This window comes from Crocodylus porosus, unplaced genomic scaffold, assembly GCF_001723895.1.
Source record: "Crocodylus porosus isolate Cpor-Errol unplaced genomic scaffold, CroPor_comp1, whole genome shotgun sequence".
NCBI lineage: Eukaryota > Metazoa > Chordata > Crocodylia > Crocodylidae > Crocodylus > Crocodylus porosus.
In genome coordinates, this window is record NW_017728912.1 from 12754258 (window position 1) to 12775583 (window position 21326).

General features: G+C 40.3%; 1 protein-coding gene across 1 annotated transcript in view; it reads right to left on the reverse strand.

Moving 5' to 3' along the window:
- SYNPO2 (synaptopodin 2) overlaps positions 1 to 14148 on the reverse strand; it is a 141280-nt gene extending 127132 nt beyond the window's left edge. The window contains exon 1 of the mRNA XM_019534046.1: positions 13897 to 14148. Coding sequence (XP_019389591.1) covers positions 13897 to 14001 — 105 coding nt within the window. The 5' untranslated portion in view covers positions 14002 to 14148. The remainder of the gene's footprint in view (positions 1 to 13896) is intronic.
- Between the last annotated feature and the right edge of the window lie 7178 nt (positions 14149 to 21326).

The following is a 21326-nucleotide window of genomic DNA, read 5'->3' on the forward strand; positions in this document are numbered from 1 at the left end:
AAATGTGAGTTTATGCTAATTCTGATCTGTAAAGGCCAGCTATGGAAATTTTGATTTGAAGAAAACAATAACTGAATAAAGCACATTAGTTTGTACACAGTATGGCACCGTTTTCATTAAATGCATTTCAATGCTTAATTTGTTCATGCATTAACATTAAAAAAGCCCTATGATGGACCTCAAAGATGACAGTCTTCCCAAACTAATTACCATATTCCTTTTTGTTCTGTTCTCTTCAGTGTAGTAAAAAAGCTACTCAATGTCTCTTCATATTAGATTAATGTAGATTCACAAGTTTACTTTTCACAATTGCTGTATAGTTACAGAATTATAATCCTAACTATGAAGGTTTGGAATATTTTCCCTCTGCTAAATTATAGCAGTTTGAAAATAAAACCACTGTTTGAATCGCTAATCATCCCATGAACTCAGAAAGCTTTTGATAAAATTTTCCAGATGGCCTGCAAAGTACAAAGGACACCATTTTACTAGTATATCTACTGATAGGTTTACTTCAAGATATTTCCAAGAAGAAATGAGCTGTAAATTAAGAGAGATTTCAACACCCCAAAATTAGGGGTGCCTAGGTGGTTTTGTTATCCAGTTTAATCTGATCTGGGTCTAGTTTGGCACTATGGTGATAGACATTATATCAAATTTTAAGCATTTGAGTTTTCAATCATCTCAACAAATTTCAGAGGTTTTCCAATCCAGAGACATGGGGTTGGGTCCATTGCTGGTTCAGAATTTAGATTTGGTTTAGATAAACACAAAAACATCTTATCCAGATATTCTAAGTCTTTCAAATGTAGGTGGAAAATTCACAGAGGCTGTGCTTTTTCAAAAAATAGTGTATGTAGGGAGGGCCGTCCCTAGTGGGGGGTGAATCAGGGTGACTGCCCTGGGCCCTGCACCATTCTAAACAGCAGCTGGATTCCCCAACCCCCAGGAACTTCTGTTGGGTCCAGGGGATTGTTGTAACTCATTGCACTTCCTGAGAAGCTTCATGAGTTACAATGGGGAGCTGCTTTTCTATCTGTGCCTTAAGTTTCAGGGTATGATAAATGAGGTGGAAATTTGCTTTTTCAGAACAAATTTGCTCAACCTCAGGTTTTTGTCTGGGGATTGCCCACCATTTTCAAAATGGTCTTATTTTGTGGTAAATTAGATCAAGCAGCAAAGTATACTGACAGTGGAACAAAGTAGAACTATACAAATCACAAATTAGCAGGCTGAGCTGGGAAGGTTCTATTTTATACCTACCTTTGCAAATAGTCCTTTTAATTTTGAGTTAAAAAAGTTTATATTACTTCATATTGGATTATTATTTTAGGGTACCCAACAGCTACAATTATTTTATAGTAATATTTTCTGGGAATTTTTACATTTAAAAGTGTTTTAGCTCTGATTTAGAATAAAAAAATAAAATTTGTTTACATTTCCTGCAAAATGGAAGTTCCAAAATTTTTCCTTTTGGGTCCATTTTTGAAATTTCATTTAACTTCAAAATGTCAAACATTGGTAGAAACAGGTGGTCCTTTTGTTAAAGAGATTACATTCTAAGTGTACATGAGGTATAGTGTGCAAATAGCAAATGACAGGGTGTGGAATGGTGTGCCCATCATGATGTTATATACTTCTGGTTTTGTTTTATGTGCACGTATCTTCTGTTGGCACTACTCCTGCATGGTATAGAACAGCTGCCATAAAAAGAGCACCAGAACTAATGGCGGGTGTTTCTACAAAATATAAGTACCTATACATTCAGCTAATCAGAATTTGTAAGATGGTAACAGCACCATCTGGTGATATTCCATAATACTATACCTGCAGTATGAACAGTGTGAAACTGATTTGGTCATATATACATGATGATAGTTCAAGTAAAAGTGGTACTGTTGGGTCATTATAATTCATTCCCTTAAATTAACAGAATCTTCTTACATATACTTATCAACATGCACCACATCTAAAGACAAAATTTAACTGATAACTTTCATATACATTTAGGGGTGGGAAGGGACCTTAGTAGATCATCGAGTTATTACCTACTTGACCGGTCCACTCAAATAAGACTTATACCAAAAGTTGTTTAAAATAAAATATTCGTCTTTAACCAATTACGTAATTTTATATTGTTTTTCATTTTTGAAACTGCAGTTAAGAAAATTAAATGAGTACCTTCCTATACCACAAGTACCTTACAACACATTTTTTATGTTAGAGTTAGTCTAAAACAGTCTACAATCCAGTAAATGCTCCTGATTTGAACACACATATACATCTCTTCCACAACTATTGTTGACTATTATTTCCACAACTTTTCAAGGCAACTGGCTATGAATAGATGATAATAATATAGTGAAATTATTTCTTCATTTCAGATGATTCCTACATGTTCTTTTCATTTTAAAATAATGAAAGTTAGCAGCTGGAGTCTGAAATGAACTCCACAAAACAGCAAAATGTAATTTGGAGAACAAGATACAGAATGCTATGCAGCAATTGCATCAGCTGTACCTTGGCAACTTCTAGGATTCTGTGCTACATAATAGTTCATTTTTGGGAGAAAGTGTTCAGCGATAATTTGAATCACACCAACTTCCACAAAAGGCGGCAATCATTATTTCAACCCAACAGAAAAGGCCCCTAAAGCTGTGTCTAGGTGTTCAATGGCATTTTCAAAAGAACCTATGTGCCCAACCCCCACCTGTCACCCTTGCAGACAGAGAACCCAAGGAGTTGAAAAGAGTAGAGAGAAGTAGCTATATGGTCCATTGTGGTTATACTTGAGGAACATTGGTGAGGTAGTGTGAGGACACATGGATAGTGGCAACATCTACCACCTCTATGGTTGGAGGGCTTGTTTACATGTGAACCTGAGCCAGATCCAAATAAGGTACAGTGGTACATCGCACCCCATCTTCCAGACCACACTCCTTCCCCCACCCACGGTGCCTAAGCCAGGCATGAGCAACTGGTACCATCTTAGTCAGGGGGGGACATGCCCCACCAGTGACCAGTCAGCGACCAGGGTGGGTCTTCCTATGCCCAATCTTGCTGACAGGGGAGGGGGTTCCCCACAGCAAATCTCACCAATGGGGGGGGGGGTCCCCTGCAGCCAACTGTGAGGTGTCCGATCGATCGCTGTGGCCGCTTCTGGAAGTGGCTGTGGCCGCTTCTGGGAGCAGCACTCCCCAGCTGGCACTTGTAGGGGGGGAACTGGCACTTCTGCCTGCCCCCCCACCTGTTGCCTGAGTGGTGAGCATGGCTGGTCAGGGGGTGCACGAGCACACTCAGGGGGTGCATGTGCACCCCCATGCACCCCATACACATTGCCCCTGGACTCAGGGGTGGGAGGAGCTCCAGAGCAGCTCCCACTCAGTTCCAGCTGGGCTGCATGAGGAGCCTGGCTTAACCAGAAACCCAGGATCAGATGGGGACAATAGCAGTGGTAGCACATTTCTCCTCCCTGTTTGATATCACTTCCAGCTGCCCCAGCTGGACTGGGGCAGGATGACCAGGACAGTGGGTGTGACAGGAGTGTCTCCCCTTCCTGCAACCAGAGATGTAAGTGGAGAGAGCAAGGAAAGGAAAGGAATAGGAGAGAAGGTACCACTGAGCACAGAGGGGAAGGAAGGGGATGCTGATAGTGGTGGCTTTGGCTCCTGTACTATGGGTTGCCCCCCGCCCGGTGGGGAGACAGGCTGGTATTGGGATGCATCCAGCCCTGCATCACTGGCTGCTGCTTCTGCACCCCCTTTTCAAATCCCAGATCTCCCTATGTTTACACAGAAGTTTCACTAAGTGTATCAGTGTCATTATATTGGTATAGGTAAACCACTATAGTAATACTGGCAAAGCAGCCATGTAAACAAATACTCTTTTGGAATAAGAGTGTCTTTTTATCTTAGTTTAAACCACTTCTAGAGTGACATGAAACTGTGGGTGAAAGGAGCAATTCCCACATGAAAAGTTACACTGGGATAACTAATTCCAGTCATTTCTCTCCTATGTCGATAAGACCACAGTAAATAAAGAGCTCTTGTTTGTTATGCTGTTGCTGAAGCCTGATTCACGAGCATTAAAGTTTCTCTTTTTTTAAACGTATAAACAGAAATGTTGGCAGTATCTGGCTCTGTAAAGACCTCCGGGACATGCATGAAAATGAAACATATACGCTCAGGGAGATGTCTATTTTTTCTAAATTACATCATTAATTATTGCTATCCGAGTGCACAAAAGCAGGCTAGTATGACCCGACCCCTACTCAAATTGCTTACATTTTGAGATTAAACATGAGGTAATTGGCGGAGGGGTATATCACTTTATCCCACTTCTGTTTCCAAAACAAGTCATTCTGTCATTTCATTTGAAATTTTACAGTATTCATTGATATTGGCTACAAGCATCCATAGTGTTCAAAGTGACTGTGGCTCACTCTCCACCAACAGAACTGTTCAGCTGGTAAAAGGATGGCAGAAGTCTTCAAGTGCTGACCTTTGCTAACAGCAGGTTACTGAATAAAGTAGATCAGTGACTTAATCACATCAGCCCTTCCCCATGAGGAGTTTTGTTCATAATTTATGCTTCTAATTAAATAATTACACAACAATCTGTTGTTTTAAAGTCCCATCCCTCTGCTCATAAAGTCAAGGCAAAACTCCCATTGAGTTCAATGGGAAAATAAGGGAGTTTTTTTCACAAGGCTTTCTCTAAGGCAGTTTTAACTGCTCAGATTTTAGAACAAAGATGCAACATTTCTCCTGTCACTGCAGAAAGCATTAATATTTTGCTAGTTCAGGGGGGCGGGGGGCAGGGCAGCCTGTGGTGTGCTTTGCATCGGTGTTATGGGCAGCCTCTGTCTGTGGCACATGGTTAGGTAGCAGAGAGGACAGACAGCACAGCAGCAGGTAAGGAAAGGAACAGAGAGCAGAACAGCAGATAGGGCAGAGAGTACAGGACAAGGGGCAGAAAGCAGAGCAGCAGATAGAGCAGGGCAAAGGGATCAGAGTTGAGCTCAAGAAGGGCGTGAGGCTAATTTGTGGCACACTTCTGTGGTTCACCTATCTGACACAGAGTTTAAGGGCAAAGAATACTGAAGATATTCAGGAATATCTGTCTGTCATTAAGGATATTAGTTATTCATTACTATAGGGCTACAACACTGACTTTAGTAGCATCCTGCTTTATCTTTATAAGCTTTGTTCCTTAAATTTCAAGCCTGTAGCACACGTGGCATATTTGTCCATGCAGAAACTGTTATATGTGCAACCACGAAGACTAATAATCTGCACAGAAAATGAAAACTATCCTGCAATTGTGGCGTCTTTTAAAAATTTATTTTTTAAAGATGAGTATGAACTGCAATGGGTTCTCTATTAGGAAGAGTAAAGCTCTTTCTGTGATGTGCACAAGAACTGGGATTATCCTTTTACAATATGATATAATCCTAAAAGATTTCATAAACATAATATTCTCTCATGATGCTTTGTTTTGAATTGGGCCAGAAAATCCTTATTACTATGTTCACAATACAAATAATATGCAAATAACATGAAGTAAACTACAATAATGCCTTGGGATATATTTTAAGTGTTTCTAACAAAAGACTCAATCAACGAAGCCAAACTCTATACAAAGGAACTAATGTAATTCATATTTGGATACAGCCTTTGCTGTCTTTAGAATGAGCAAATATGCATTGTATTGTTCTCTCTGTCCCACTGGAAACTCTCCTAGTATAAGTTTTGAAGTTTATCTATTAGAAACAATTACAAATGTATATATCTCTCTGAACTGTCTATCTATCTATCTGGATTTGCTTAAATGCTTTTAGAAGGCATGCTAAAACTAATGTGGTATGTAGGGTGCATGTTAAAAATAGGGTAAATATTCACGTGTCCATTTAGCAACACAATCCTAAATTGTCAGTGTCTTAGTACTGAAAAGTTCCCTTAGCACAGCTATTGGAGTGCAAAAATTTTCTCCACAACTAAGTGCCTTAAGAATTCACAGGTCCAGATAGACCCTCCTCCACTAGTTAAGGTACACTGCAAAATATTTTTACAATGCCTTTCTTGTTCTGAAAAGGCAATGATACAATTCTCAGAGTCAGTGTTGTTCAGAACTAGCCAGTCTCAACTTGGTTTTGGCAAACTTATTTTATTGTTTCGATTTTCAAAATAAGTTAATCAAATCTCTGTAATGGCTTGTTCCTGCCTTGTTATAGTCAACTGAAGATTTGCCAATAGAAGCTGAATTGGGGCCTGTGTGTGTATGCAAAATTATTTCAGTTATTAAATTGGTTTAGTCCTAAGTAAAGGATCCAGTAAAATCTCCTTCAGAAAAGGGAGAGAAATGCAACTGAATCAAACAACATCTTGAGCAAAGGACTGTGTAACCAGACCTTACAGGGTACCTTGAGTACCTATAAATATAGGCTGTCAGACTGGGAAGAGGAGTGAATTTCAAAATAGGGGTTTCAGACTGGAAAAATGAGTTATATTTGAAATGCATTAGCTAATAAACTTTAACAAACAGTTTTAAACACAACTTAGGACAAGCTGAGTTTAAAAACATATGAGCTCATTCCAACTCTGCTTGAAAGTCATTACTGGGATAACCACGACCAGCAAAGATTTTTAAACACAAGCTATAAAGTTGTATTTACAATTGTATTTTTTGAGACATTAGTTGACACACTTTCAAATATGATATAGTTTTCCCTTTCTAGGGAAACTATAAAAGATTTCTCTTTGAACGTACCCTTGTTGTCATCCTGCAAGCATCAAGCATTTCAATTATACCAATTTTGGTCAGAATACAGAGAAAGTGAATTAGTCCCTAGTATGAGTAGGATTCCACCACTGCTCTTATTCAACATTAATGAAGGTACCTGAATATGAACTTTTATCAGCATCAGTTCAGGTGGTTTCAACCCTTTGTTTCAGTTTCAGGTTCCTTTGAACCCAGTGAAGTGAATTTGAAATTGAAATTGCAACCAGAGAGTTTTGTTGGACAGATGCCTAAAACTAATATAATTGTGTGACCAATTGCCTTTGGCACAGCTGGCATAGTTTCATTGTGAAATAAAGATAAAACACAAAAATATTGTTATTTATCCAGGGATGGCAAAATGGTCTGTTCTTAGTTTTGGCAAACCTAATTGGTTTTCTTTGAACCCTAAATTAGTCAAGTATCTCATGATTTGAGCTAGATCTATGGTTAATATTTACAAAAAGAATCTGAAACCAAAAAAATTGGAGATTTCAATGTAAAATTTTTTAGGTTTGATGTATAAAAATGTTTTATGTGAAAGCAAAACTTTTTGGATGCAAATATTCTTCCTAAAAGGAGCATTTGCATGTTGCCTTACAGTGATATAGTGATGAGCTATCTCGCTGTATGGTGCACTATGGTGACGTAGAGATTACATGGGTCTACATGTGACTGGCATGTACGTCACCATAGTGGCAACGTTCCCCCAGTATACTGCATCACTACGTTGATGTAGTGGTGAAATCTAACCATGTGCTACACGCATGGTGCAGTAACTGCCTGTACAGCGCCATGGTTTAGTACTTCCAAAAGGAAGTACTAAAGCACAGCATTGTAGCAATGTCACTGTGCAGCAATATGTAGATGCACCCAAAGTGTTGCAATTAATTCATTCTAGAGTTTCCAAAAAATACACTCAGCTTTTGACCTTCCAGTACAAAAGTTTTTCCAGCTGCTGTTAGGCACTTAGGACATATGAACACTTTCATGGGACTCCGTCTATGATCACACAGTTTGCTTTAAACTGTGTGATCATAGATTGAATCTCTGCTTGTGCACATGTTCATCAGTACCAGGAGCCACACCAGGAACAATTTAAATAAATCCAGGTGGGGGGGTTAACAGATCCATGGATGGGGAGGTCAGGTGTCCAGCCAGAAGGAGAGAGGGGGTTGGAGGATAGGGGATGAGGTAGGAAAAATGCAGCCCTGGGGCTTTCCCAGGGTTGCATTCCAAAGGTGTGGGTACAAGTTAGCCTGATCTACATAGTGCACTTCTTTAGGTGAACTAAATTATATCAGGCAGGCCATTTTTTGCCCAATCTAAGCACCGTAAATATATGTACAATTTGGTACTTAGACTGACCTAACCTGAGTTTAGGTCAATCTTAGTTTAATGTCTGGGCATATCCTCAACCTTATACAAATTAAAACAAAGGAAGGGAAATTTACAGTGGTTTTTATCTCACTCTAGAAAATATATTTTCTGAAGTTTGCAGAGAATTCACCTCTACTGCAAAATATATGGTAAATCTCTGTTACTGTTTTACAAAAAATATCCATTCTTTCCCCTAGCAAAATCATATATTATTTTGTCATTCATATCAGAAAAAGCAGGATCAAGCCCAATGTTTGTAAGATCAGGTCCAGTGTTTGTGCTCATGGAGATAAAACATGTCAGCTTGATACCTTTGGAAGGAAAGCTTTGATACATAAACATGTTTATATTCAGAATATTCTCAGAACTTGAAATGAGGCACATTTCTCAATAGTACTAATTCCCCTAGGCTAGGGACAGATGTTGAGCTTGAATTGATTCAATCTTTGCTGGTTAGTCTAACCTGCAAAGCTTGAACCAATTTGGAGGTGGATAGACATTCTCTTTTCATTCTAGAAATGCAGGCACATGCCTGCAGTGGCTCAGGCTAGAAACTGGGGGGCACTAGGCCAGCCCTCCCTTTGCTTCACGGTGCTGAACTTAAGGGGTGTGGCCAGGCCCTGGAAGGACACTCTGATGTCCCCCCCTCTCCTGAACAGCCCAGCAGGGAATGTTCATCACCCCTAACTGTTTATCAACCCATTAAGAAAACAAAGCCTCTCTCACTCTTGTTAAACAGCTTTTCCAGGGAAGGACATTAAACTACTGTTGATTAGCTCCAAATACCTGTCCAACTTTTTTATTTCCCACAGCACAGACTGTAGCCAGAATGCTAGCTACTACTGAGGTGTCTGTGTAAGGCAGAGGGGTGGGAAGAATAATCCCTGCTTAGGAGGAAGAAGCCAGGCAGACACTCTGTGCCTGCAAGTCTCTGCCAGAGGTGCAGCCAGGGAGCAGAGGGGAAGGGCCAGCCCTGCTGTTAAGCAAAGAGCCCCACTCAGTCCAGAGAGCATGCCAAGATGCTGGAGGAGTCTGGTTTATCTTAAACTAGCAAGGTGTCTGGGACAGACATTGAGTAAACCGATATGAGCCAAATCAGTTAAGTCTGATACTACATTCAACCAGGTTTATCTCAAACCAGTTGGAGCCATTTTCAAACTGGTTTATGCGTTCTGAACATCTGTTCTGTTACAGGTTTAAACCAGTTTCTCATCACTTAAACTGGTTTAGGTGTAATATCTGTTCCTAGAGTCTCAAGCATTAATAAAACATTCTACATAATAGTTCAGAGGGAACTGGAGCCTGTTCTTTTTTACTTTCACTGGTAATTCTTTTTTTCTTTTAGGGTAGTGATATGGAAAAAAGGATTGAATTTCCTTTGAAATGTGCAGGGGTCTGAGTAATGGAACGTATGGTGCTTGACTAGTTGAACTCTGCAAATAAGTCCCCTACCTTAAGCTAACAAGACTTTGACAGATATAAGTAAATGAGATCATTAACCTGCTATTTGTTACACATAATAAATCAAATGCATCCATGGTGTAAAGTCATTCGATTTCTCAATAGCATGATACTAGGAATGAATCTGCCGCCCTTCTCCCCCACCCCACCCCACATAATGTAATGGTGTTTGGCAGGAAAAATCAGAGAACTAAACTGGAAAGTCATGTTTTTCTTTTAAGTGGGTTTTTAAAGGTAAGTTATACAGATATTTGGTTAATTTAAAGTTCTGAGTAGATTTCAGGAAAAAGTACAAAACGGGCATTCAAAAATAAGGTTGGCCTTCAGTCCTTCACTTGTGTCATTGTGAAAACAGGGACATGGGCCCAAAGGACAGCTTATTCTCAAATGTCTTATCATCTGAGGCAGTTCTTACTGTTATTTCAGAACCATTTTCCTGCTTCAGGAAAACCCTTAGGCTTTTGCTATTCTAAATAGGAATGTGTCATGAATGGGGCCTTAGTATGTTCACTGTATATCTGACCTCACAATTCTGTTCTTGGGTTTAAAATGTTGTATAGCCAATTTCTTAATAAAATATAGGAAAACCCTCTTTAAATAAAACTCTAAAATATTTCCATAATGTATTTATTAATGAACTGTTGGGAGGGTATATTTTTGGTAGATTAATGGCTTTAGCAGCTTTGCATCAAATGGGACAAACATTTTTGTTAGATCAAAGTTTGTTCTGAGTGAGAATTATTCCCTTCCTTGCCACCCTCCAAATAACTGGAATTAAAATGGTCAGAGTAGTTTGAATCTTATTTAAAGATGAGTTTTTGTAAGCAGGTGAATTCTGCCACCACATTATGAGCCTGTGATTTTATTGGGATTTTAACATAAAAAAACAGACATTATTATATGAGGATTTAAGGACATCATTTTATAAGGACACACATACATGATGTGGTGTGAGTATTCTGAGTAAGTAAAAAATAATCCAGAGATAATAATGAAACTTTGGGGTGGGGGGACTACTACCCCTCCAACAACTCTTGGAATGAGAAAAACAGACCCTGCTCCATACATCTAGACAAGACTCTCAGCAATTTTCAAGGGACTTTTGTTTGTTTTATGGACTGTGAAAATGGGACAATTGGTCAGGTATCACCCAGTCATATGTCATCTTTTTGTTAACTATAATAAAACTATTTTTTGCAGCAAATATAAATTAAGCAGCATATTGCAAAAACAATTTTGAACAGAGATCAGTATGACTAGTGATCTTTTCTGTTTGTTATATATCCAATGTTTCCTTGTATAAGTGCAATAGAAGCAATTTTCCCCCTGTCTTTGTCACAGCTTCATGGATTATCTCATTTCCCTCTGCTTTACACTTCTCATGCTTTCAGTTGTGCATCCCAGGTCCCATTCTGCTGGGGGCCTGGCTCTGGGTGGGTTTTCCTCCAGAGCACATCGGCACTACATTGTACTCAAATTGCACTGGGCACCTCTGAGAGCAAAAGCTCATCAGCATTCCCAGCTCTTGCTGGCAGAGAGAGGCTAAAGCCAGAAATAAACATGGAGGGCCAGATCCTCTGTGGTTGTAAATTGGCAGAGATCCACTGACATCTTTGAAACTGGGCTGATTTATTCCAGCTGATGACGGGGATCTTGAACTTTTAAAAAAAACATGGTAACACAGTTTGGACAATGGTTCACTGTTAAATGCTGAGCCGGATAGAAAAATTGCCATATGGCCACATATCATATCATCTGCACAATCAAAGACACAGTTAGGAAATCTTGGGGAAAGTCCCCCAGCTTTTTTAAGGATTATTCCAATTAGCGCTCATGAGGAGTTGCTAGGCTGATAACAGTATGAGCCTGTATTTTTTTCTGTCTACAGAATGTGCCATACATGAGTACTTCCAGGCTGAAGGCTGGCAGCAGAGCAAAGGCTGTTTGGAGTTAGGAGGGAGAAATGTTGTGCAGGAGAAAGAGGGGGAAATGTATTGGCACAAGCCGATCACAAGCCCTGGTCCATCCGGGCACCTCGAGTCTGACAATGGGAGAGGGGAAGGACCTGGCTGACCTGGAGATACTCTAGATGTGAACATCATTTGGAGAGCTTGACAGCAGAGCTCCTAGTGATCCCTGTTTGGATTTTAACTGTTCTGTTCCTGGAAGGTCACTGGGTTGGGAGGGAAAGAGAGGGGGGCTGACAAAGTGGGATCTCAGAAAAAGTCTTGGCCTTAAACTGTACCTTCAGCCAGACAAAAAGTGCGAGCTTTCAGTTACTCTGGGTATGGACCAAATCACAAGCAGCAGCAGAGGAAAGGAAAGCTGGGAGTTTGTAACCAGCCCCACAAGCCTTCAGTTGACCAACAGTCCCTTAAAGATATAAAGATACACGTATATGTGTGTGTATGCATGTGTGTGTATGTATACACCCCCCCCCATATATATGTGGTTTATGTCACAAAGTGCAATTTGTTGCATTACTTGGCCTTTTATTTGGCCTTTTTGTAGGAAAAAACACACACTTTTCTGTAATGATTTACCACATCTAAAAGATACTTGATTCTTCTTTCTAGAGAGGGGCCATGATGGTTACTAGTCTGAATGGCTCAGCCAATGTCAAACATTATTGGTTCAGATGAGGGAGAGCTACTGGATTTGATTTTGCAAAACCTCTTGTTTGAAATAGAGATGAGTCGAACCAAAACCATATGTCATCATAATTATCATGGATTTGCTTTTGGTTTGACAAAAAGGCCACTCCCTTTTGTCCATTTCGTTACTTTTGACATTTTTCCTCAAAGTTTTCACTAGATGGCAGGATTCCTCTGTCAGCTAATACTGATAGATTTACTTGGGAAGCAACAGTTGCATGCCAGCAAGAGGCTAGTTTTTCTCATAATCTGTTAGAATATTGTAAAATGTTTAAAAACAAGCATAAATTAGCAATACTTAATTTAAAAAAAAAAACCATGATAGTTATGTTCAATAAACTGCAGCTTTACTACTGAATAAAGTTAATTTTACGGCTGGAAATCATTCAGAGAGAAGAGAATGCCAGATACTATTTCCTTAGTAAAAAAACTGACACAGTCCTCTATTTCAAAACAAAATAAAATCCTTCACAACTGCATATAATATTTCTGCTGCATTTGAAAAACTAACTGACCCTATTATATAAATGCAGCTGTAGTTCGTAAGCATATTATCAGCTAAAAGAAACACGAGCTTAAATTACAGAACTAATATAATGCATCAACATACTAAGAATATACCAGGATATCCAGCATTGAGATTATTATAGGATAATGCATTATATTCCTTTGTATTATTTTGCTTCCAATTGTATGGGCATAAATATATGATAGCTCCTGGATTTCAGGTTACATGGCGGGACACATCGTACTCATTAGTTCAAATTCTGTTTTCATACCATTGCAGTCAATGGATTTGTACTGATAACATAGCTATGGATAGAATATCACCTCCTGTCCAGGAAGACCAAATGTAGCAACATACATTTACATAGTTCCTAATAACCATGGCAAGCCATAGTCTTTGTACTGAAGTAAAACATTTATTTTAAACAGACATACTTTTTTTTTTTCAAATTACAAAGTTAGTTTTCAGAGAGATTTCTTGTAAGTTAAACTTTAAACTGCTATAATTCATTTTCATTTCATTTTCTATAGAAAGACTATCTATAGAATGGCCAACAATTTTCAGTATCATCCATGGAATACATATTAGAGCACATTTGACCTCTGCTAATGCTGTTTCCCGGATAAGCCCTGGAAACAGCAGTAATTCTCAGGATTCTCAGGATAATGCTTTCCAGGATTCCCAAAATAGTAGGGACATTTTCCCATGCTAAATCATTCATTTCTTCTATGGCAAGACAAGAGAAGGAGTCACAAATGGATGGTCAAGGCAGGGTTTGCTATCCGGAACACTTATATTGCAGGGCACTAAGCCTCCTCAACAATACCCACTGATTTCAGTGGGAATTGGAAAGATGCATCAATTCCTTTACATGCCTGAAAACAGGACTGGCACTTGTGAGTACCTCTTTAGTACCAATACAAGTGCTCCTTGTAAAGGGCATTTAAAATGATCGGTCTTGCACCTGTAGAGCTGCCTCAACAACATTTCTGTCAGATTTAAAACTTGCACCACAGTAAAACCCACATGAAGGTTTTAAACTGAAAAGTCTCATTCAAACAGTCACTTTTTTCCCTCCTTCAGTCACAACACATAGATAATATCCCTGTAGCCTACCTTGGCGATTTGCAAAGGCTGCTTTTGCTCCTTGCCACCTTGCAGTCTAAAGCCCCAGGGGGCCCCTCCACTCATGGTAATGCAGATATAATCCCCTGTACCCATTTTCCTGGTGCAGTTAGGCCGTGTTCATTTGCAGAAGATGGAAAAGTTCTCTGGCAGCGAGAGATATTCACTGAACTTGAGACTTGCCTGCCAGGCAGAGCTAGGGAAGCAGAGCACCACACTGCTGCTCCTGCTGCGTACTGCACTCTCTAATGTAGTCATTCACAAGACTGCGAGAGCTGTCTGAGGCTAAGGGCACAGCCCACTGCTTCGTCAGATTTCCTTGCTCAGCCCACCTTCAGAGTAAAATAAAATAACGTTGAGGAAATGCACACACAGGCAATGAAGCCATAAGGCTAAAACGGCTATATTTAAACACAAGAGCCTCTACTTGTGACAGATCAAAACACCAGAGAAAAAGCAATGTAAATTTCCCAGGGATGATTTAAGACACAAAGTTAACTTTTGTAAATGGCACCAGACTTGTTCTGCTTTGATTTCTGGGTTTTTTAAGCTCACGCTTCAAACAAGATAGGGGAAAGAAGATATAAAGAAAAAAAATCTTGTGGGTTATTTGCAAAAATCAGTGGTTTTCAACCTTTTTTTATTATCTGTGGATCCCTAAAAATTTTCAAGTGGAGGTGCAGACTCTTTTGGAAATGTTGAATGGAGGTGCGGACACCTCTGAATTGTAAGTGTGCATATTCACCTACTTTTGATTAATCGTATCATCTTTCACAGACCCCTTAGACATAGTACCGTTGGTTGAAAACCACTGGCATTGATGATAAGCCTAGGTTTAGATTCTCATCTGTCCTCAGTATGTGCTTGGTAGACCTCTGTGGGAATATAAAAGAGTTACAACTTCTTGACCCTGGAGCTGGTTGTATCTTGGTCTTATCCCAATTGCAGTATAGAGCATTTCCAGGCTCTTGTTCCAGGCACTTCAGCCTAGTCATGACTCCATCCTTTTCCTTTCAGCCCCGCCCCCCGCCCCGAGCATTTCCGTCCCCCCATGTGGAGAAGGGGAGGAAGCCACAGAGGTGTTATCAAGGAGTCCTTTTGGCACTATCCCTAGATGAATGTTAGCAAACCAGTCTGTATTATAGGGCAGAAGAGATGGTCAATGGGAAATGATCTACTCTGGGATTTGGAAGAGACTGAGGAGTGGGAGGGAAGGGACAGAAGCTGTGAAAAGCTGGGGGTGGGGGGTACAGGTGGCAGGGCAAACAGGGACAAGGTGACCACCTGACCCTCCTGCCCACTGCTTTCCCTGCTATTCCTGCTATAGGAGCATAGGAAGGGAAGAATTTAAGATGACCCTCCTATAATTAGATGCTATACTTGGAAAATTATCATAAATTTATAGATTTTCCACACAAAATCTAATTATTGGGAGGTCATTTTAGATTCAAGATATTCTTAGATTCAAGTAAATTAATAGATGAGTTGTTAGAAAATCATACTCAAGGATCACACTCAGAAAGGGATTGGCTGGTGATGACCCTGCTTGAGCAGGGGGGTCAGATAAGATGACCTCATGAGGTCCCATCCAGCCCTACTTTCCTATGATCCTGTGATAACAAACTTAAGAACTTCAGACTGAAGAGGCCTATTTTCATTATAACTCCATGGAAGCTAATTCTCTTTCCTTTCTCTGGTGTTTTTTCTTTTGCAGTAACAAGGGACTGTTGCTTTCACAATAACAAGCAACAATGATCTGTTGCTATAATATTCAGAATTTTTTTTCTAAGCTTCTGATTTTATAGTATCTTGAGGACAAAATATGTGGATGTCTAGAGAGACAGCACAAGTGAAAATTACTCCTTCCAATTACAACAGCATAGCATTAGCATATAGCTGTAAAATGTTTTGTAAGTGATCTAAGAGAAAATTAGAATCTTTTCTTAAGATAGTGAAGCTCAGACTCTACCCTGTCTTCACATTCAAGAACTTTTGTGATGAACCAATGTAGTTTTTGTACATTTAATAATGGTGAGGGCACCCATGGCAATTAAGTTAGGTTTTTAAAAATATAGGCAAAAGTAATAGATTAAATCTTATCTCCCCATATCTGATTTTCTGCATGGCAGAATGGGGACAGTGTAAAATACATACACTAAAGAAGTCCATCATTGCATGCATCTGTGTTAGGCTAATCCCATAATTGAGCTGGGAGCTTGTACTTGGACAGAGCTATTTTTATCTCTTTTGACCATATGAGAGAACTGTGTAAGACTCTTAACTGGACAGAACCACTTTTAATCATTATTCTTCAGTGAATAACAATTCCAAAAGTAACTAAAACCTAGAAATCAGCTGAATTTATTGCATACCACACAAGAGTCACTGCTATAAATGCCTGCCCAAGGCAAGGGTGTACTTGGTAGCCGTGTTGGTCTGAGACAAGAAGACACACAAAAAACAAAAAAAAATACCGTTTATTAGACCAAGCCCTTCATGCTGCAGCCCCCCTCCCACCTTCCCCCCGGTGTGCTGCCCACCAGAACACAGCACCATGAGGACTACTTTTTATTTTCAGTAAGTTTTCTCTTGTTTGGGACAGATTTTGCAGAATTTTTCCGCTCTTGCGGGCAATGCTGGATTTCACAATTTTCACAAATCCCACAAAAATCACAATTTTGGTAGGTTCCTAGATATAACAGCCAGTCCTCACAGCCATTCAGTGCTGAGGGGTGGGGCCACTGGGGCTCCTCAGTATGGGGGAGGGGGGTCCCGCCATGATCAGCCTATGAAAATGGCAGCTAACCTCACAATCTCCCTGCAAAATCAGCCAGCCACCTCCTTGAGTTGGATAGACCCATAATTATGTCTTCTGGATTCTAGTGGGTGATGTAATATTTTACTCCCTTTAGCACAGAAAATACTGTTTTCTCCCTGAGTTTATTTATACATGATGTCTGGTACAGCTGATCCAAAGAAAGTAGTGGGAATAAAATACTGCCAGACATTGAAGAAGTAAGTCTTGACTAATGCAACTTGACCAAGGCACCAGCACTAAGAGAGGGTTTTGAATCTCAGTCCTGTCAGTGTTTTGAATCTCAATCCATCCAACAGAGAAGGAGGAGGCAGTTAAGAATTTATTAGCAGCTGTTTGTCACTTCTGCATGAATTCACAATCTGAATAAATTAAGTAGGAAAAAAGAGCATGAATGAAAGAGAAAGCCAGAGATAGAGTCTTCAGAGTTGTGTTTCCAGCTCTGCTGCTGTCCGTCAGTTGATTTTGGTTCCAACTTACTTGGCTTCTTTATGCTGAAGTTTCTCTACCTGTTAAAAATGGCAAATGTATTCTGCTGTGAATTACTGATTCATGTTGCTTATTATTTGGGAATGTTCAGAAGTTAAATGTTTCACTGATGTTAGTCAATCTTACTGTTTGTTAGAAAATTCATAGTAAATGATGCAGGACACAACAGTTATTTGCTGTTTGCCTTTTGCTCTGTTTATCTTTAAATGGTTTGACACTCAATCAGGGAAGAAAAATAGAATCACATTGCTTACATAACAACTGACATATTGAGTTGTTTAAGGCAAAGTGGCTGATTCTACCTATATATTGCTCCATGCTCTGGTTTGTCAGCCAGTGGACAGTAGTGTTGGTTAGAGTGCCTGCTGTGAGCCCTGAAATGTCCCAACTGGAGAACTTTTAGGCTAGGGACAGACATTACAAAAGCCTGAGCCTGAATTGACTTTGCAGGTTAGTTTAACCAGTTTGCAGGAGGATAGATGTTCAGCACATGCCTGCAGTGGCTCAAGGCAGATGCCTGGGGGTTGTAGAGCAGCTCTCCCTTCCTTTCCACAGGGGAGCTAAGCTGAGATGTGGGGGCATGGCCAGGATCCGGCAGGCCCACCCTGGCAGCACCCTGACAGCCAGAAGCAATCTGGGCATACAGGGCTGCCCAGCCCCAGAGGGGAATTTTTCCCTCTCCTCCCTCTCCCCCACCACTGCAGGGCCAGGAGCGGGGGACTGTTCGGTGATGGCAGGGGGGCTGTTTTCCCTCCTCCTCCCCCCCTGCAGTGGGGTGGGGAGAGGGGCTCTGTGAAGCTGCCTAACCCAAGAGGGGGACTTTTCCCCCTGCTTCTCCCCCATCACTGCAGGGTGGGGAGAGGTGGCTTTATGGAATACTGCCCAGCCCCGGAGGGGGACTCTTTCCCACCCCCCAGGGCAGGGGGAGGCTCTTTTCCATGCTGGGGGAACTCTTCCCTCTCCTCCTCCTCCCCTAGAGAGGCAGCAGGAGGGCAGAGCTCAGCTGGACAGAGTGTGAGGGAGGGTGGGGGGTGTAAGGACCCCCACACACTCCCCCCATGGCACACACCCCTTCCTGCCCACTTTGTCTTAATGGGGCCATGATGGCCAGTGTCTCATCCCCGCTCCGGCTAGAGATCAAAGGGGAGGAGCCAGCCCCGTGGCCGGAGCAGAGAGTCCCGCCCAGCCCAGAGAACATGCCAAGATGCTGGGGGAGTCTGGTTTATCTTAAACCAGCAAGGGGTTTGCAACAGACATTGTATAAACCGGTTTGAGCCAAACCAGTTAAATCTGATACATTCAATCAGGTTTATCTCAGATCAATTTTGGCTATTTTGAACCTGGTTTATGTGCACTGAATGTCTTTTCTGTTACAAATTTAAACCAGTTTCTGATCACTTAAACTGGTTTATGCATAGGTGATGTGTAGGGTGGGCACCGGGGGGGACAGGGCACGTGCCTCCCCTGAGATTGGTCACCGCTGCTGCCGCCAGCTTCTGCAGGCAGTCGCTGTTCATCACCCTATCCCCCCCCCACCACCACTGGCCTCTGTGGGTGGTCGCTGCTCACTGGTACCACCAGCTTCTGTGGGTGGTCAATGCTCATTACTGCCAGCTTCTGCGAGTGGTCTCTGATCACTGCTTGCAACCTCCTACCCCGCTGCTGCTACTGCTGGCTTCAATAGATGTTGGCCACGTGCCACCTCGCCGCCAACACTGCCACCCAGTCTTGGGAGGCACTAGTCGTTCATGAGTTTATGTGCAATGTCTGTCCCTAATGGCATCTTAAATATTTTAAATGCATTTAATGGCTTCTGCTAGATAGCAAAACAGTGTTGGAGTACACATCTTACCCTAGATGCAGTTGGAGAAAAGTCATTCCCTCTATGACAGATAAAGGCAACTGTCAGGAGAGACTGGGTACTCAGTTTGGAGGACTGGCAGGAGGTATTAGCTCTCCAGGAAAAGAGGAAGCTGTAAAAGCAACATATAATGATGACAGTAGCTGTTGACTCCTTTCTAACCTGAAGCATGTTCAATAGAACTTCTTTACTAGGAATGAAAGATAGGATTCCTGTTCTGCCATGACAACAGAAGCAAAGTATATCTTCAATTCTCTTGAACGTGCAGCTCTGTATAGGAGGATTCAGTTCATATGACTTACGTTTTTCAGACAGCATTTGTAGCATGTAACCCAGTGAGGAAAACATAGTCTGTGAATAACATATTCTGATAATACAGAAGTCAAAAACTTGTTACGTCTTAATCTCAAGGAAATAATATTCAATGAGCACTAACAACTATCATTTACCATATATGACTTTCTTTTGTGCATAAGTATTTGTATCCTGTCTTTAATGTGAGTCTTATCTTTTTCCACATTCTCTGCATCCTTTGGGGTTTCTGCACCACTGGCTGAAAATCAAGCAAGCGTCTTGATGAAGGCTGAGTAATCCATGCTTATGAAATTTGTACAAGATAAAATGGAGACTCATATTACATGATTGTTCAGATAATTTATCCAAGCCTGCTGAAAGATTTAAAAATAATAGCAGCCTAGCCCACCTGATCATTGTCCATCACTAAAAGGATATTGTCTACCAACAAGAAAGTGTATATTTTTAATGCCTGGTTAAAGCTATGTTGAAAGAAATGATGAAAGTAGTAGTTGCTGTGATAAATTATAAAACTCTCTAGGCTTGTAAAAATGATGATGTAAAATTCATACTGAAACAAGACTGGAACCCAGGAAGCACCGGTAACATTTATATTTCCCCAAAGCTCTTCTAGTATGTCAATAACCTTGGTGAATGATACCTGCCAAAACTCACCTAGAAAAAGAGTTTATGATTGCTTTTTTGGACATAAATTTATTCCACCATCATTGGCAAAACAGTATCTAATCTTAGATAAAAATTAGGCCTGTGTATGAAAGAGCCAAAATGGAAAAGCTGATGTCAAAAAACTCTTCTGGCTTATTTGCCTTTGAAAATTCACCAGTCACAAGATTTAACAGATTGGTCTTCACATGTCATCTTTGTAAAGCCTTTTTTCTTTACTATTGTACTGTTCAAGTGATCTGAAACGCCTTCGTTACTGATGGAGTTCTGTAAAATCAATTTTCAGCCAGATCTTCAGTTCCTTAAAGGAGCCAGTATATGCCTTTTCACTGTCAGGAGAATTGGCAGTGAAGAGGCAAAAGCTTTTAGGGTAATACCTTTTAAATTGTTTAATAATTATAAGGAAAAGACCTTTAAACATATTAGCAGTTGTATGGAACAAAAGGATGATTAATAAAATCACACCCACGTTATTTAGAAAACCATGGAATAAAATCTCATCAAATTGAAGCAAAAGTGGCTTTCTAAATGATGTTTTATCTGATAAAATGTCTTAGTCATGCAAGCTAACAAGAGTAGAATTACCAACCTTTTCTTGATTACCATTCTAATTTGTGTCCAAAAACCTATTCCCTCACAACAGAATAAATGCAGCAGATGCAAGTAAATTGTGAAATTATAGCTAAATGCTGTGTATTCCAAGTCTTATATAGGCAAAAAGATGTTTTTGCTTAATTCCTGTTTTTGATTTCTGTCACCCGACTTTAAAGATAAAAAACCCTTTTAGTGTTTTGCCTCCTATAAGAAGAAACAAAGAACAGAGCCACAGTTAAATGATTCAGTTTTCAAAAAAGATAGGAACTGGGAGGCAAAATAAATGTTGAACAAATCTTCAAATATACAGCTCCACTTAGATAACACTCATTAAAGCTGATTGCATTTAATTTTCCCCCTCACATTCCTCTTATACGGCACAAGAAATTAATAGAGTCCAGATGTTATGATTATGTCATTAACTTCACAATAGACTCAAAGCAAAGGAAGCCACGCTAGTAGAAGACAAATACTGATTTAGGTACACTAACATTAAAAGTGAGATGCAAGGGTCTTTACGTAAAAAATTATGAAAAGAACAGTAATAAGAATAACAAATACCAATAGCAAGCAATAACTACTAATAGCAATAATAACAACAAAATTCCTAGGTAACCACTGACACGGAGGGTGATCCAGCACCTACAATAAGCCAGACTGGGATGCTTTTATGCTGGTGAGCAG